The 16,360-nt window shown below is 38.8% G+C and overlaps 1 protein-coding gene across 16 annotated transcripts in view; it reads left to right on the top strand.

The window, feature by feature from the left end:
* Window positions 1-16,360, top strand: part of AOPEP (aminopeptidase O (putative)) — a 358,110-nt gene that overhangs the window by 29,563 nt on the left and 312,187 nt on the right. For 14 of the 16 annotated variants that reach the window (XR_001108893.2, XR_010337006.1, XM_012461952.2 and 11 more), the window contains exon 2: window positions 7,049-7,985. Coding sequence is in view for 14 of the 16 variants with exons in the window: in XM_012461952.2 (XP_012317375.2) it covers window positions 7,189-7,985 (797 nt within the window). In the remaining 2 variants the exon portion in view is untranslated. Of the gene's footprint in view, window positions 1-7,045; window positions 7,986-16,360 lie in introns of those variants that run through there. The other 2 variants (XM_064361520.1, XM_064361522.1) reach the window with 1 other exon arrangement.

Here is a 16,360-nt window from a genome sequence, read left to right on the forward strand (position 1 = left end):
AGCAAAAAGATATGCCAGGTTATAGTGGAGTAGTATATTCAAAGTGTTAATAAAAAGTAACTATCAACAAAAGGTCTACACCTAGTTAAGTGATCATTCAGTAATGAAGATATAATACAGACCTTTTCAAACATACAAATGTTAAAAGAGTTTGTTATCCATGGTCTCCTCCTGAAATAATTACTAAAGATAAACTTAAGTGAAAAGGAAATTGTGGCAGACTGTATTTTCCAAAAATGGCCGTAACAGTATCTACCATCTTCCATGCTTTTCTACAATATACCTTGCCACTCCCCCTATCAAAAGGAGTCTAATGCCCTCTCCTTGAATCTGGACTGGCCTTATCAGTTTTCACTTGAAAGCAATAAAATATGGTAGAAATAATAACCATGTTGACTTTGAGCTAGGTCAGAAAAGACCATGCAGCTTTCAACTGGTTCTTTGGGATGCTTGCACTAGAGGCTGCCAGCTACTATAGAAGATGTGCAACCGTTCCAAGAGCTCAGTGTTAAAGAAGTTTTGTGCAGCCACTCTGGTCTTCAGATCCTCCAGACAAATCCATCCTCCAACTGAGTACCATTGAGTAACATAGATTCATAAGATGTAGAAGAGTGGCCCACCTGACTGTTACCCACATTCATGACCTATAGAATATAGTACAGTGGTTACTGTTTGACGCTACAAAGTTAATTTGTCATGCAGCAAGTAGAACAAAATTGGACCCAGAAGGAAGAAATAGAATATATAAATTATCATGAATAAGGAAGCTGGTGAATGTATTTGTAAATACAGTAAATACTGACTTTTAAAAAGTTGGATGGAGTTTTAAAAAACAATGTGATACTAAGATAATAGCAACAATGATACTGAAGCTGGTGTGGAGTAAGGAAGAGGAAAGACTGCTGATAAAACTTTCTAAGGTCCTCATATTGTTTGGAAGGTTATTTGAGATTGACTTTAAGTGGACATATTAAAGGCATCGATTATGTAAGTCATGAAATAGTGGAGGGGAAAACAGGAATGTAGAAAAATTCAATAAAAAGCAGAAAAGTAAAGCTAAGAAACAAAGAAAATCATGGAAGATAGAAAACAAAATATGTTGATTGAGATGGTTGCTATTACAACTGTAATTGTGATAAATGTAAAGAAATTCATTTCAGTCATTAAAAATGATAATTATATTTTTATTTATTTTTTTTTTTGAGACGGAGTTTCGCTCTTGTTACTCAGGCTGGAGTGCAATGGCGCGATCTCGGCTCACCGCAACCTCCGCCTCCTGGGTTCAGGCAATTCTCCTGCCTCAGCCTCCTGAGTAGCTGGGATTACAGGCACGCGCCACCATGCCCAGCTAATTTTGTGTATTTTTAGTAGAGACGGGGTTTCACCATGTTGACCAGGATGGTCTCGATCTCTTGACCTCGTGATCCACCCGCCTCGGCCTCCCAAAGTGCTGGGATTACAGGCATGAGCCACCGTGCCCGGCCGGTAATTATATTTTTAAAATAGCCAAATGTTGTTTTAAAAAGACAGCCAAGGCAAAATCAGTCCAGAGCAGTTAAAAATAAAGGAATAGGAAAGATGTACCAGGAAAGAGCAAACCAAAAGAAAGTAGATTTGACAATATTAACATCAGGCAAAATGGAATTTCCAGGAGTTCTACCCAGTGCACTAGGAGATGTGCGTAAGGAAGTTCATTGCAGCATCGTTCGTAGTCGTGAAAATTTTCAAATAAATACCTACCAATAGGGGAACATAGGGATAAATTATAGAATATTCCTATGGGGACATTAAAAGCAGCTAAAAGAAACAGATTTATATACATCAACATGTCTATATTTCTAAAACCATTGAGTGAAAGAAATAAGTTGCAGAATATGTCAGTGTGACATATCTAAACACAAAACAGTATATTTGAACTTTTAAGTTTCCTTCTAATTCTGAAGTTATTTTATTGAATTTCACAGTAGTAAGCCATGTTCTTAGGACTATATGCATTTGAGTGTGTGAGGAATTGTGCCCAGAAACAGTGCATTTCAGCAAATACACTGGCTGTTATTAAGAGCAATTGGCATATTCTAAAGAATGAACACACCTGGAATAGGAGAAAGCTGTCATTCTCTGATCAAGTAATTGGTGAAATTAAATATTTAGTAACTACTCACAGTGTGCTCTATGTTGTAGAATAAGCATATATGCAAACAAATTTCTCCTTTTCCCCCAGTTGGTTACAAGTAAAACGATGTGGCATAAAAAGAGGCACAGGTGTATCCTGAGGAAAAAAAATGAGACGTCTGGAGGGAGACGTTTGCTAAGCAATAACTTAGCAGTAGACTATAGAACACAGGCAAGCTAGAATCCCTGTTGCATAAGTAACTAGAGGTTGAAATCACAAATGCATTTAGACAGCAATTCTACAAATGTTTATTAAGAACCTACTGTGTTCAGGGTACTCCACTTAACCTGGTCATTAACACAAAAATAATTCAGGAGTTGCAAGGAAATTTTAGAGCATTGGAGGATGGAGGTAACTAAAACAAGCCAGGATAAGTTAAGAGCCTTCAGGATACACATTACTTTGTAGCTTGAAAGGAGAATGAAATTGTTTTTGTTGGAGGGATTGGGGATGGCATTACAGAGGCTATATCTCACATTTGTAAATGGGTGCATTCCACTTCGAATGGCTGAGAATGGCAGAGCAATTTCTTTGTGCCATAGCTCTGTTTAGTATGTGATCTTCTTCCCCCTTAAGAAAAATATTACTGTATGCTAATCCTTTCAAAACCTTTAATGGTGCTGCTGAGACAATCATTTAAGCATTTAAAATACATACTGCATAGCACACTTATTTTACTTTTTTTTAAAAAAAAAAAAAACACACTTATTTTAGAGGCAGCAATGGTTAGCCACTGGAAAATGATCAGTTTTTATGAGGGGGGACTTTTATATGTTATGGCTTATGACAGAGAACAGAAAAATGCTTCAGTTAGACAGTCTGGCATTTTGAATTGGAGCACAATAATAGCCAAAAGTGCTGAAGTCAATGGACTGCTTAGAAATATGATTTCCATTTGCTGAGAGAGGCCTTGCAAGGTGGCCACATACTTGCATTTGCAACCACAGGCAGTTCAGTTTTTCCCTAAATGTGGGGCTGTGACCCTGATTGACGTCAGTGAGCGTTATGTACTTACAGAGAGAAAGATGATTCAGGTCATCCATGAATCTGAGACAAGTAGGACATAGTCAAATAAGCAACAACTTAATAGACGTATACATAATTTAGGTTGGAAACCATGCAAAAGTTACAGTGCTCTTCAGAATCTTCTGGGGCTGGCTTAAAAGTTCTCCTTTGCCCCCTAAAGCTATTACAATAAGAATTGGTTACTAATTTGCATAACTTGAAGTAGATAAAGAAGGTTGAAGGAAGCTATGGAAGAGAGACTTAGAGGTGACATTTATGACTTAGACAATATGAAGGAGATGGCCATGAGACCTGGGGGATGAGAATTCCAAGGAAAACCATCAGCAGGTGGAAAATACTCTGTTTGTGGCAAACAAAAAGAAATGGGTAACCTTGAGCAAATTGCTTTGCCTCTCTGGGACTCTGTCTTCATTTGTAAAATTAGAGAGTTGGATTGAGTGAGCCCTAAGGAATTCTTCAGCTCCAAAGTTCAATAAAATAAAGATGATTTTAAGTAGGCCAAATGAAGTTGTTGATTGTTTTTAAAGATGGCAACCCTAAGGCCGGGTGCAGTGGCCCACACCTGTAATCCCAGCACTTTTCGAGGCTGAGGTGGGCAGATCGCCTGAACTGAGGAGTTCCAGACCAGCCTGGGCAACATGGTGAGACCTCGTCTCTACAGAAATTTAAGAAGTTAGATGAGTGTGGTGGCATGCACCTATGGTTCCATCTACTTGGGAGGCTGAGAAAGAAGATGGCTTGAACCCACAACCCTGGGGGTGTTTGAATATTCAGAATAGGGTGTAATCATTGAGGGGGAGAAAATGTCAAGAGAAAAGTGTCAAGTGGAACAGGGTTCAAGTAAGTGGAGGGGGATGGTGTTGAGAGAACGCTTCTTCCCCACCTCTGATGTTTCCTTCCCTGTTCGGGGAGTTCAGTCAGTGTAACACTCCTGATCCCCGTGCTTTTATCCTAAGGGAGGTGGAGTGACTTAGTCTGATAAATCTGGGAAGAAACTGAATGTGCTCTGCTCATCTCCCTTTTGCTTTTGGACCACAGAGAGCCATTCTTTTCTCTTCCTCTAGGCCTTAAGTCTTACCTGAGGGAGGCCACCTCCCCTTCTGGAAGCTTATATTGATCCAGCATTGCCTGTGACAATGTGGATTAACCTAAATTTGGGATTCAGTTTCCAGGTAGCTTTGGGTCTCACAGTAAGCCATGTTCTCCAGTTCAGCCTTCATCAGAAATAATGGTGATATTTTGTCTGCCCTTGCCGTATCTTCATCTTATGTCTCACTACATTCAGAATCTGGATGAGAGAGAAATGTGCTATTTATTTGGCTCTCTAAAAACCCCAAAAGTTGGGATTCAGTGGGGTGGAATAAGCTTAATAAGCTTTAGTGAGAAGGGATATTGTTCCCTCTGAATTAAGAGAAGGTAATACTTATGAAGAGCTAGAGATACTTTGAGGTATGATTGAACAGAGATTCAAAATTATCTCAGCAAAGCAGGGGACCATATCATCAGCTGAGAATGAGTCAGCAAGCATGGAGTTGGAAAATTAAAAGAAAAGTTTTAGAATTGACTCTATGGAGAGTATGCAAAAGAATCCACCAAAGAAAACCAGTGGATTGTCAGTCAGGGTGACAAACGTTTCTTCACTTAAAACGCATACCATGTAGTACACTGATTTTAGAGGCAGCAGTGATTAGCTGCTGGAAAGGCAGCCGTTGCTTTTCATGACTGGTTCTGCTAACAGGCTTGAGTGGATAGGGCCCTAGGGCAGCCTCATTCTCTGCCACTGGGAACAAAAGTAGTGAGAACTGTTCTATAGAATGTATTTTACACGTAAATTATACAGACTTTTAGAAGTAAATTTAGGAATCCATTAGACTTGGACAATAAATAATTATATCTATAATGTTAAAAATGCTAAACTTTTTCTCCAAATATGATAGTTTAGCCAGCCACTAAATCGACCCTTGTCTCAGTTGATGCAGGTTTTTCTTCTGTGTGTGTGTTCAGGGTTTGTTTTTTTTTTTTAATTAAATTTTTTTAAAAATGCCCAGTCAACAAAATACAGTATGTTAGCAGCCACAGCCATCCTCAGAATGAAGTTTTAACATCACTGTTTCTCATTACATAGAAATAGCCAACAGCTTTATCGAAGGTTATTTTTCAAAACGACAGGACAGAAAATACTCTGGTTTATCCCCTGTGCCCATTGACTTTTCTAGGTCCAAGGGAAATACCAGCTTCTCCATAAAGTAAATTCAAACTATTCTTTGCATCTTTGATTTCTCTCTACTCCTATTGCACTGAAAGTATACCACATATAGTTCAGTGGGGGAGGGAGCATGGACCAGGGAAGGGTTTCAGGAGGTGGTTGCACTTAAACTGGGACATGGAGGAAGAATAGGATTTGGCAGTTGGAGGTGGGAGGTAGGAGCCAGTTGCACTCCAGGTCCAGCACATGGGTTAGTCCAGAAGGCACAGAGGCCTAGAGTCAAGTTCTTTTCAGGAAGCAGTGTTTTGAGTAGGCCCTCTGACTAGAGGACGAGCATGCAAGGGGGTGTTGTCTCCATTACTGTAAAAGTAGCTAGAAACTGGATTGTACAAGCTGCAGGAGGCAGGATTTTTTCAGGTTAGGCGAAACTGAAAATCCATGGGATATTAACCTAGAATGAGATTCTAGAAGGAAAGGAAATAGAAGGGTCTAGTAGAGATGCAGTTAAAGCTGGCAGGGAAGTGAGGAGGAGTTAGGATACAAAGGAAGGGCTTGATTTACTTGAAAATTCAGGCAAGTAATGATGTTTTGTAGTTGTTAAAAGATTGCCTCCTGATATTTAAAAATACAAAAATGATTTTAAATATATCTACTCTGTTAGAGTTTTTCTTTCTGTTTCCCTGCCATTCCTTTTTTGGTTTTGGTAAAAGAATAAAAAAGAACAGCATATGCTGCAAGAAATTAGGTACACAACAGGGACTGAAATAATTTCAAATAATTTTTCTTTTAGCCAAATTGCTAGTATACAGTAAGAATACATTTTGATTCAGAACTTTTATGAAGAACTTGTGCATTTTATTGTAACATCTGTTTCTACATTTTAATTTCTCTCCTTCCTTTTATAGGTATTTGCATGCTTTTTTTTTCAAGTGAGAAGACCTTTTGTTTGCCATAGAAGGCTATTATCCAGAATGTTAATGGGTTTTCAACTATTAAGATGTAATGATATACCTTGAGTATTTAACTATAAATTTGAAAAATCTCCATGAACAATCTCAAAGGAATACTTAGAATGCACTCCTGGTAAATTGGCTCATTTTCTTGTAATTTACTGGAAGTGCTGATATGAGAGCAGTTCTAATGTGAAAAGTACATTAATCCCTGGAGTTGCATTGTATGTATTAAATTATTACTCTCAAAGAATAAAATGTATGGAGCCATTTAGCCTTCATTCACACTTGTTACTTGGAATCACAGTGGAAAAACAATCACTTATCTTTTGATGCACAAAATTAGAAGGGATACATTTAATATCTTTTAAGACTAGAGGCACAGTGATGCTTGGTTACACTTTTGCATGACAATTGCTCTTTTCTAAAAGAAGGACAGTTTTCATTGGAACATGGCTTCTTCTGGCTTTGTGTAGGCCTATGCCATTCATTTGGTAATTGAAATATTTTTAGAAACCCATAATGCAGATTTCTTTCATGTCAATAAAAAAAAATTAATGAGCCTTCTAGCCATGAGCATCTCCCACTTGGGGGGTTATTTAAGGATGATGGTCAACTTGCAGGAGCAGCAATTGCAGGAGCATTTAGGTCTTATTTGGAATTTTGTCTAATTGTGCTTTCCTTCTTTGCCAGGAGACTGAAAATTGTGGAACCATAATCTGTGACATCAGTTGTTTTTTTGATAAGCAGCTATTTATGATTCTGGAAGATTAAGGAAGATAGGAAACCCCCCATCTGAGATTTTAGCCAATCTCCCAAAAATAAACCACATCATGGACATACAGTTGGACCCTGCCAGAGATGACCTGCCTCTTATGGCCAACACCAGCCACATACTTGTGAAGCACTATGTACTGGATTTGGATGTGGATTTTGAAAGTCAAATCATTGAGGGGACCATAGTGCTTTTCCTCGAGGATGGAAACAGATTCAAGAAACAGAATAGCTCCATTGAGGAAGCCTGCCAATCAGAGTCAAACAAAGCCTGCAAATTTGGGATGCCTGAACCCTGCCATATTTCTGTGACAAATGCAAGGACCTTCTCATCTGAAATGGAATATAATGATTTTGCAATCTTTAGTAAAGGTGAAAAAGATACTTCTGATAAAAATGGTAACCATGACAACCAGGAACATGCTTCTGGGATTTCTAGCTCAAAGTACTGCTGTGACACAGGGAATCATGGGAGTGAGGATTTTTTGCTAGTGTTGGACTGCTGTGATTTATCTGTGTTAAAAGTCGAGGAGGTGGATGTTGCTGCTGTGTCAGGTATGGAAAAATTTACAAGGTCTCCCAAGCTCACGGTTGTTTCTGAGGAGCTCAGGAATCAGATTGTACGTGAACTTGTGACTTTGCCTGTAGATTGTTGGAGGGAGCAGTTAGACTATTATGCTTGCTGCAGCCAGGCTCCTGGCTGTGGAGAACTCCTCTTTGACACTGACAGTTGGAGCTTACAGATCAGAAAGACGGGGGCTCAGACAGCTACTGACTTTCCTCATGCTATCAGAATATGGTACAAAACTAAACCGGAAGGACGATCAGTTACATGGACCTCAGACCAGAGTGACAGGTAGGTTATCTGAGTGTTTCACAGCCCCGTGCCTGTTAATCTTGTATGCTTCAGGGATGCTTACAAACATGAGACAAGTTCTGCAGAAATGTTCCTGTGTATTCTGTGACATTACCCAAGTAGGCTCAAATCCTTAGACCCACAGTGAAGCAGGTAAATTCCCAGGCATGCTAAACCCATAATAGGATTAGCTCCCTTAAGTCAGGATGAAAAGATTATTAAGCCCTTGTATTTCTGAGTTAAGAGATTGAAAGGCAAGCTTAATGATGAAATCCTGAGCCTCAGTCTCCATTGAGATCTCTGCTAGTGACTTGGAGTGCTGTAGATGGGAGTGATGTGTCTCCAAGTGAATACTTGCTTAACGTTCCTTCATAGTCCCTTGAGAGACTAGACTGCCATGAAGTTGGGTTGGTGTGAAGCCTGGCAAAGTGCTTTCAAATAAAGCCAGCTCTGCTTTGTGACTTTCTTACTGTACCTGTCTATTGACAGCTGTGCCTCCCGGACTTTGTCAGTTGTCATATAGTGTAACCCCTTCAAAGCATACAAAAGACCTGTTTCTGAGTAGCCTGACAATCCTCTGAGACCACACACTGGCTTTGCTGGCTGTGATTCTTAGTATTTGGTACCAGAAAGACCCTTGGTTTTCAGTTCGAGAAGGAATTGATGAGGCATCATTTTCTGGAGGATATATTTAGGCAGCCATCTGGTCTTTTTCTTATTGCCCTTCTTCCAACAGTTGTTCATATTTTTTTAATTTGAGAATTTAAAAATCAAACTTTATTGACTCCTCTGTATATTACCTATTTGTGCTAAAGTACTGCAAATCAATATGATAATTATTGCAGAGCTTGAATGAACGTTGACCTCTGTTAGCTGGGTTTCAGAGCCTTCTTTTATAACATCGAATTTCCTTAATTGAAGCAGTAGTCTTTGGCAATTGCTTACATATCTCCCTCAATTCATCCCCAAAACACCTTATAGAGAAATATTCTTAAAGCCTCACTTTGACTTTGAGCTCAAATTATCTATTCCTTGCCTCTAATCTTACCTCCTGTTCTGGTGTCCCATCCTGCTCAGAATGAGTTCGCTTCCTGTCTTATTTCTGCTAGAGTCTGAGGCAGCCATCGGGAAAATGCGGGGTGGGTACAAACTTACATCAGTACAAAAGCATAGTGATATATTTATAGATTAACTTATTAGATATTTTTTTGAGACTGTGAAAAGTATGAAACAGGTGTTCTTATTGTATCTTCACACTTGCTTGAAATTATTAAAGATGGGAATTTCAATACGATTTAACAATATAATATCTCTGAATATTTAACTAGGAAATTGAAGTTTTTATACTCCTAGATATTTCATTTTTGAACTAGAATAATGAGGAAGAAGGAACTATTGAAAGTATTTGGAAGAAATATTTATGGCCTCAAGTGCTCACTGCAAAGAAAGAGATCAGACTGGCAAATTAAATGACATGTAAAAATGTTGAGCAGGAATGACTTACAGATAAATGACAGTTTCTGTGAAGAAACTAAAGAGGTCCTTGGGCACATTTTGCTCCTTCAAAGGGTAAATTTACTCTTGATATCTCATTTTCTGGTAATTCAGTAAACTATATGATCATAGCAGATGTTTAAGCTGTATGCCTGGAAGTTTGGGATTATATGTTAGTGTATTAATGCCACTTGTGCAGTCTTCTGAGGACAAGAAAAATTATTTTAAAAAACAATTCCTAGAAAGATATTTTCTCTTTTTTCTCATTTTTCTGGGGTCGGGAATTTTATTTATAGTCAAGATAATCTCTTGTGAATGAGCACCAGGTCTCTCTCAACTCTCCCATGCACTGCAGAATAAACCTCAGGATGTACTGCAGAATAAACCTCAGGATGTACTGGTAACTGGATATGCTAAGGACTTTAAAATGAGTAAGGAATGCCAGGTTGCTAGACAGAAATAACTTCTTAGTGATATAAATGAATAGTAATTATCAGGATCACAATACTTTATTAATATAATTATGTGAAAATATAAAATTTTACAATTGCATGAAAAACATGATTAGCTAGAGCTTATTCCTCTGGGGGACAGGGTCTACCTTTATTAAAACTAAAATAGTTTCTACATATTTGTTCCTGAGTGGCAGAACACTGTCAGTTATACCCACTATAAATTCTTAGGCTGGGATGAGCAGCTCTTTATTCTCATTTTACAGGTAAGAAAATTAAATAAAATGACTGGAAGTTCCTAGGTAAATCTGTGTCTCAAGTGAGAAAGAGAACAACTTTTTTTGAATTTGATGTTCACATGTCACTTATTGTATGCAAAGCTTTCAAGTACATTTAAAACATAAATTTATTATATTAGCTCTTAATAAATTTCTGTTTTTAACAGGAGATTAGACAGAAATATAAGAAAATCTTTAAATTGGTATCTTTCCTTTTAATTTCCATTAGTGGCTTTCCTCTTTCCCACCTGCACTCTATCACAGCTGAGAATAAAACTCACGAGTATCAAAATAAAATAGCTTAATATAGATATGGATGGTTGCACATGGAAATAATTACAGATATGTGTGTTCCTAAGTGTTAGTGTGTGTGTGTGTATACACTAATATGTTAGTGTGTGTGTATATATACACACCCACACACACTATATCTTGGCTTGTCAGCTGAGAGGGTCTTAGAAGTAAGCACACCTAGCATCCATATCTTAGTTTCTGATACCATTCTCCGATAAAGAGAACTAGTGCTTCTTGGAGAAATGGCCAGGATAGCAGCAGGAAATATACAAGATGAGTCTGGAGCATCTTGAAATGCCAGAAAGTAATGAAGTCCTCAAACAGCAGGAGCAACAACCCAGAGTGATTAGGGTATGCCAGGGGGACAAGGGGCTGTCTGAAAGAGCTCCTCATGGGCAAAGCCAAGCAACAAAATATATCAAGTAGTTTCAAATGACATCCCAGAATGTGAAATAAATAGCCATTAGTCCAAGCTGATGTAAAAGAATGATTGAATAAATAAACAAGTGAGGAAGAATAGACAAATCCACGGTGCAAAAGAATTCTGAGTTAGTTGTGGGCATGTTTTATCCTCAGGGAGGTGGTGCATAACATCTCACTTCTTAAGTGTGGACTACACAGTGAGTGACTCCCTTCCAAAGAGAACAGAATGGAAAGGGAGAAAAAAGTAACTTTACACTAGAGAAATATGACAGTACTACCTCAGCAAGATGATCAAGGTCAGCATCAACAGTGATAATTTATGTGGGTAGTTTTTTCTCTGGTATATGATGAAAATGGCGTCTTTGTCGTCTTCCTCCCAAAAGCTCTTAACCCCAATCTAATCACAAGAAAAGCATCAGATACATCCCAGTCAAGGGACATTAAGCATAATACTTGATCAGCACTTCTCAAAATGAATAAGGTCAGCATAAAGTCTAAGAAACTGCCACAGTCAAGAGGAGCCCTAGGAGACATGATGATTAAAAGCAATGTGGTGTACTGGCTGGGCACAGTGGCTCACACCGGTAATCCCAGCACCTTGGGAGGCCGTGGTGGGCAGATAACTTGAGGCCAGGAGTTCAAGACCAGTCTGGCCAACATGGCGAAACTTAATCTGTACTAAAAATACAAAAAAATAGCTGGACGTGGTGGTGGGCACCTCTAGTCTCAGCCACTTGGGAGGCTGAGGTGGGAAGATCACTTGAGCCCAGGAGGTCAGGCTGCAGTGAGTCATGTTTGTGCCACTGCATTCCAGCCTGGGTGACAGAGCATGTCTGTGTCTCAAATGTAATGTAGTATCCGGAAACAGAAAAAAGACAGGAAAAACTAAAGAAAGCTGAATGAAGTGTGTGCTAATATATCAATATTAGTTCACTACTTTTGAAAAGTATACTAATATAGGATAACACTAATAGGGAAAACTGAGTATGGAGTATATGGGAACTCTGTGTATTGTCTTTGTGATTTTTATTTTTTGTTTTATTATTATTTTATGAGATAGGGTCTCACCCAGGGTGGAGAGCAGTGGCGTGAACTTGGTTCACCAAGTTCTTTCTGCCCTGAAAATCTCTTTTGTAAGAGCTGTTTCCTCACTTTACCATGTGGCAGGGTTCTCTGTAGAAGAAAATATATTTGTAGCCTTGACCTCTTGGGCTCAAACTATTCTCCTACCTCAGCCTCCTGGGTAGCTGGGACTACAGGTATACACTGCCACACCCAGTTAATTTTCGTATTTTTTGTAGAGATTGGGTTTCAACATGTTGCCCAGGCTGGTCTTGAACTCCTGGGCCCAAGCATTCCTCCCACCTCAGCCACCCAAAGTGCTGAGATTACAGGCATAAGCCACTGTGCCCAGCTTTATCTTTTCAATTTTTAAAATCCAAAACTGTTTTAATATAAAAAGTTTATGGTGGTTCACGCCTGTAATTCCAGCACTTTGGAAGACGGAGGCAGGAGAATAGCTTGAACTGAGGAGTTCAAGACCATCCTGGGCAACATGGCAAAACCCTTTCTCTATAAAAAAAATAATAATTAGCTGGGCATGGTGGCACATGCTTGTAGTCAGCTACTCGGGAGGCTGAGGTGGGAATATTACTTGAGCCCAGGGAGGTTGAGGCTGCAGTGAATCACGTTTGTGCCACTGCACTCCAACCTGGGCAACAGAGTGAGACACTGTATCAGAAAAATTATTAAAAAAAAATTTCAAATTTGGAAAGAGATCACTATCTTTCTACCCTGAAATCTCTTTTGTAAGAGCTGTTTTCCCACTTTACCATGTGACAGGGTTCTCTGGAAAAGAAAATATATTTGAAGCTATAAAACAGTATTTCTTCTGAATAATTATCAATAATTTCATCCTTATTGTTGTTCTAATATTAAATATCTGGAAATTGAAAACTCAGTTTTCCTACCTCAGTTTAGCCATTTATGGGTTGTACCATTTCCTGAACCTAAATGCTTCTTGCCTCCAATATTCAGATACTGGATTGTAGGTGACATTTAAAAATGACTGACGGAAGGAACACATATATAACAATCTGATACAACGTGCTTCTTGGAAAAGATGTTTACTTTCCTGTGGTGTGCAGGTCTGTGTGCCCTTTAAAAATATTTTGATGAGTACAAAGATAGCGTCAAGAGTTGTGTAAAGGTGTTATTGCCAAGCTTCAAGAAAGGAATGGGAATTAATAGGTTTTTAATTATAGATCTTCAGTATACCTAAGAAATAAACTTTTAAAATGGAAACCTTTATTCAAAGTTTATGTGTTTTCTTCATTTTCTTTGTATTTTAAACATTTTTTCCATTCCCCTGAAGAAAATGTTATTAAAACCAAAGCATCCTCTTTGGTAACCCAGTCTCTTTTTCATTAGAATAATTATAATAGTTGTGGAAGCCACCAAGTGGTTTAAGAGGTCTGAGCTTAAGCTGATGACATCACTGAATTTGAGTTGAATGGAGGAAAATTCAGTTACATATAGGAAATTTATTAGAAAAACTACAGCCTTTTGAATTTTTGTTAAAGAAAACTAACTGGGAAAATACATTATAAGATAAAATAATATTAAAATTTAAACTTTTGTAAAGCACTATGATTTTTTGTTTGTTTGTTTTAGACAAGACTAGGATGAAGTTAGCAAAATACTAAGGAGAACTACTTTTTTTCTGTTATATTTCTTGCTCAGCTATTGGACCAGGGAAGATGTAGACTTTGGGAGTATTTTTAGTTTGGAGTATCGAAACCAGATGTTAAAACATGTTCTTCCTCCCTCTACTCCCACTGAATTAGTTTCATTATTGTATATCTCACTCTAAAGGAAAGTTTTACAATTAAAAAAAAGAATGAGCAGAAGATGTTTTAGGAGAGATTTCAGGTCCAAGAGGAACATTTCCACAATTAGTACCTTTTTTTCTTACTCTCTTCAAGAAACCAATGCAAAATTTATGAGAACTGAAGTGGAATACACATTTATTCTATGATATCATTGTATGACTGCAGAGTAGGAATCATGAGTGCAAATGCTTGGAAGCATCGTATTTTAGCTTCTTTCTCCCTTTGCTGCCCAGGCTGTGTGTACCTCTATTTCCCAGAATCCCAGTTGAGTTACCATGGAAGAAAATACAAGGATGGACTGTCTCAGTCTCAACAAGTAACCAACATAATCAACTGAACAAGAAATAAGTAACAAAGCATCGACAGAAAATAACAAATCACCGTGCCCTGTAGGACCAAGAGCATAGTGTGTTCAAAAGAACCTCGATGGTAAAAGTCAGGAGACCTAGTACTAGTGAAAGCTCTGTGGTAACTAGCGGTGTGACTTCAGATAAGTCACCTTACATCTCTTCATTTCCTCATGTGTAAAACAAGAAGATTCCATGAGAGCATCTCCAGATTTTTTTCTACATACACAATCCTATGCCCATAAGGACTTCCAGATGAGAAATACTGTCTTTGCCTTTACAAGCAGCTTGCCTGTTTTGCACCGAAAACATCTCTGGTGAAGAAGTGATGAATTTCTGACCCAAAGCCATTTGGAGCCTTGTCCGTTTTGACTTTACATAAAATCTGTCTTTCTGAGTCAAAGCAACATTCTCCATGGACCTGCCATGTATTCAATATGATTGATGAATTCTGGTTTTGGTAATTGTGCTAGGAAGTAGAAATGCAGAATAATAATAAGGAAGAGGTGCATGTGTGTCTAGGAGAGAAAGAGAGCGAGTCATAGCTAAACACTTCTTTTAGTAGTTCTGGCTCTTTGTGGCACAAGAAAGCAAGAGGGTTGCTCACCTGTAAAGGAGACTGTAATCTAGATCTAATGAGAACATGGAGTTGTCAAAAAGATTAGTGCAGAAAGGAGAACAGATGGAAAGGAATTGGAGGTGGCCTGAAGACCTTGTAAGCCTCAGAAACTTACAAAATATTCTGACGCCCTAAACTGTCACATCTGTGGCCCGCCCTCAGAGATCAGTTCAGGGCCTCATCGAGCCACATACGGGGCCATCGTGGGCTCATTACCTCTGACCTACTTCTGGCAGCCTTCTCCCCAGTCACCTAACAGTGATAACCAGGGGTCAGAAAAAGGGTGACTTGATGGACTGTAGTGGAACTTAAAACATTTTAAATGAAAAACAACCCCCTTTTTCTCCTGGCTGAGAAAAGACAAATGCGTATAGTAGTCTACAGAAAAAAAGAACATCTATGGTTTTAAGCAATCCCTTACAAGTTTGCACGGATGGCTCCTCCTTAAGACTAGCATGTGAGTCTTAGCTGACCTCTTACCTTGAAAGGCAGAGTTAATGTGTCTTATCCTCATTTGACCACTCTGTAAATGCAGAAACATGTAGCCAGAAGCCGAAGTAATTGTTATTCTGACAAGTTTTCCCTCAATTTAGAAGTTCTTTAATGGCAGCAAGCCTTGGACCTGTGTCTCACCCTGTCTTACCCTATTCTCTTCTTTCTGATTTTCATCGTCCTCTCATTCCACAACACCTGTGCAATCTGGGCTCCCCAAGGAATATCTCATACAGCTGGGTATCCCAAGGCATGTGAGATGAACCCTGGTAAGAGAGTTTTCCTTGCTGTGCTGGAAGGAATTACTCTATCTGAAAATGGTGAAGTTATAAGCATTGGAGAATTTCAGGCTGGTGCCTGCACATCTATCCCATGAGCATTTTAGCAACATGGCCGAGGTGCAAGGCTATTCCTGTCAAATAAACACAGCTGCATTTATTTCTGTGTTTACACATTCAGATAACTGCAGAGCCTGTTTATAAACACATAGATTATCCTGCCCTCTGTGGAGGGGAGGCACAGATGGGTAAGCAGGGAATCGGCCCTCCATATAGTTCTCATTCGAATGTGTGCATAATGGGGGCCATCTTTAGTCTGGAATCACTATGTAGTGGGTATGATTTCATGACTGGGAAGGCCCCATGTTCACCCATCCTCCACTTGCTGGTAGATGACCAAAATTCTACCAGTAGAGCTTTATTCAGAGGATAAAACCTCACACTGTTAAAATATAGTTACCTAACTGTAAATTGATTTCAGGTTTGCACTGTGATGTCAGACATCGTGAATAGGATATCAGCTTGTAAGAGAGCAAAAGGCCATTGATTATAAAGACTCATAGGTCCCTAGTGCTTGGTTTGGGCGTGTTGGGAAGGGAGGAGTGAGCCTGCAGCTGAGGAAGAGAAAAAGGCCAAGAAAAGAGTAGTCTGGGAGCACAAAGAGAAGTTACATTTTCAGGATATGCCTACCCTAAGACTTCCCTCTTATGTGATTGTTTTCCTGCTTATGAAAGCGTTCCAATAAGAAAGTGATTGATTCTCATATCAGACATAGGTATATTTATGGGGTGTGTCTTTTAGATTGCT

Source organism: Aotus nancymaae, unplaced genomic scaffold (genome assembly GCF_030222135.1).
Source record: "Aotus nancymaae isolate 86718 unplaced genomic scaffold, 86718_ANA_hifiasm-v0.15.2.pri h1tg000041l, whole genome shotgun sequence".
In the NCBI taxonomy this organism is placed as follows: domain Eukaryota; kingdom Metazoa; phylum Chordata; class Mammalia; order Primates; family Aotidae; genus Aotus; species Aotus nancymaae.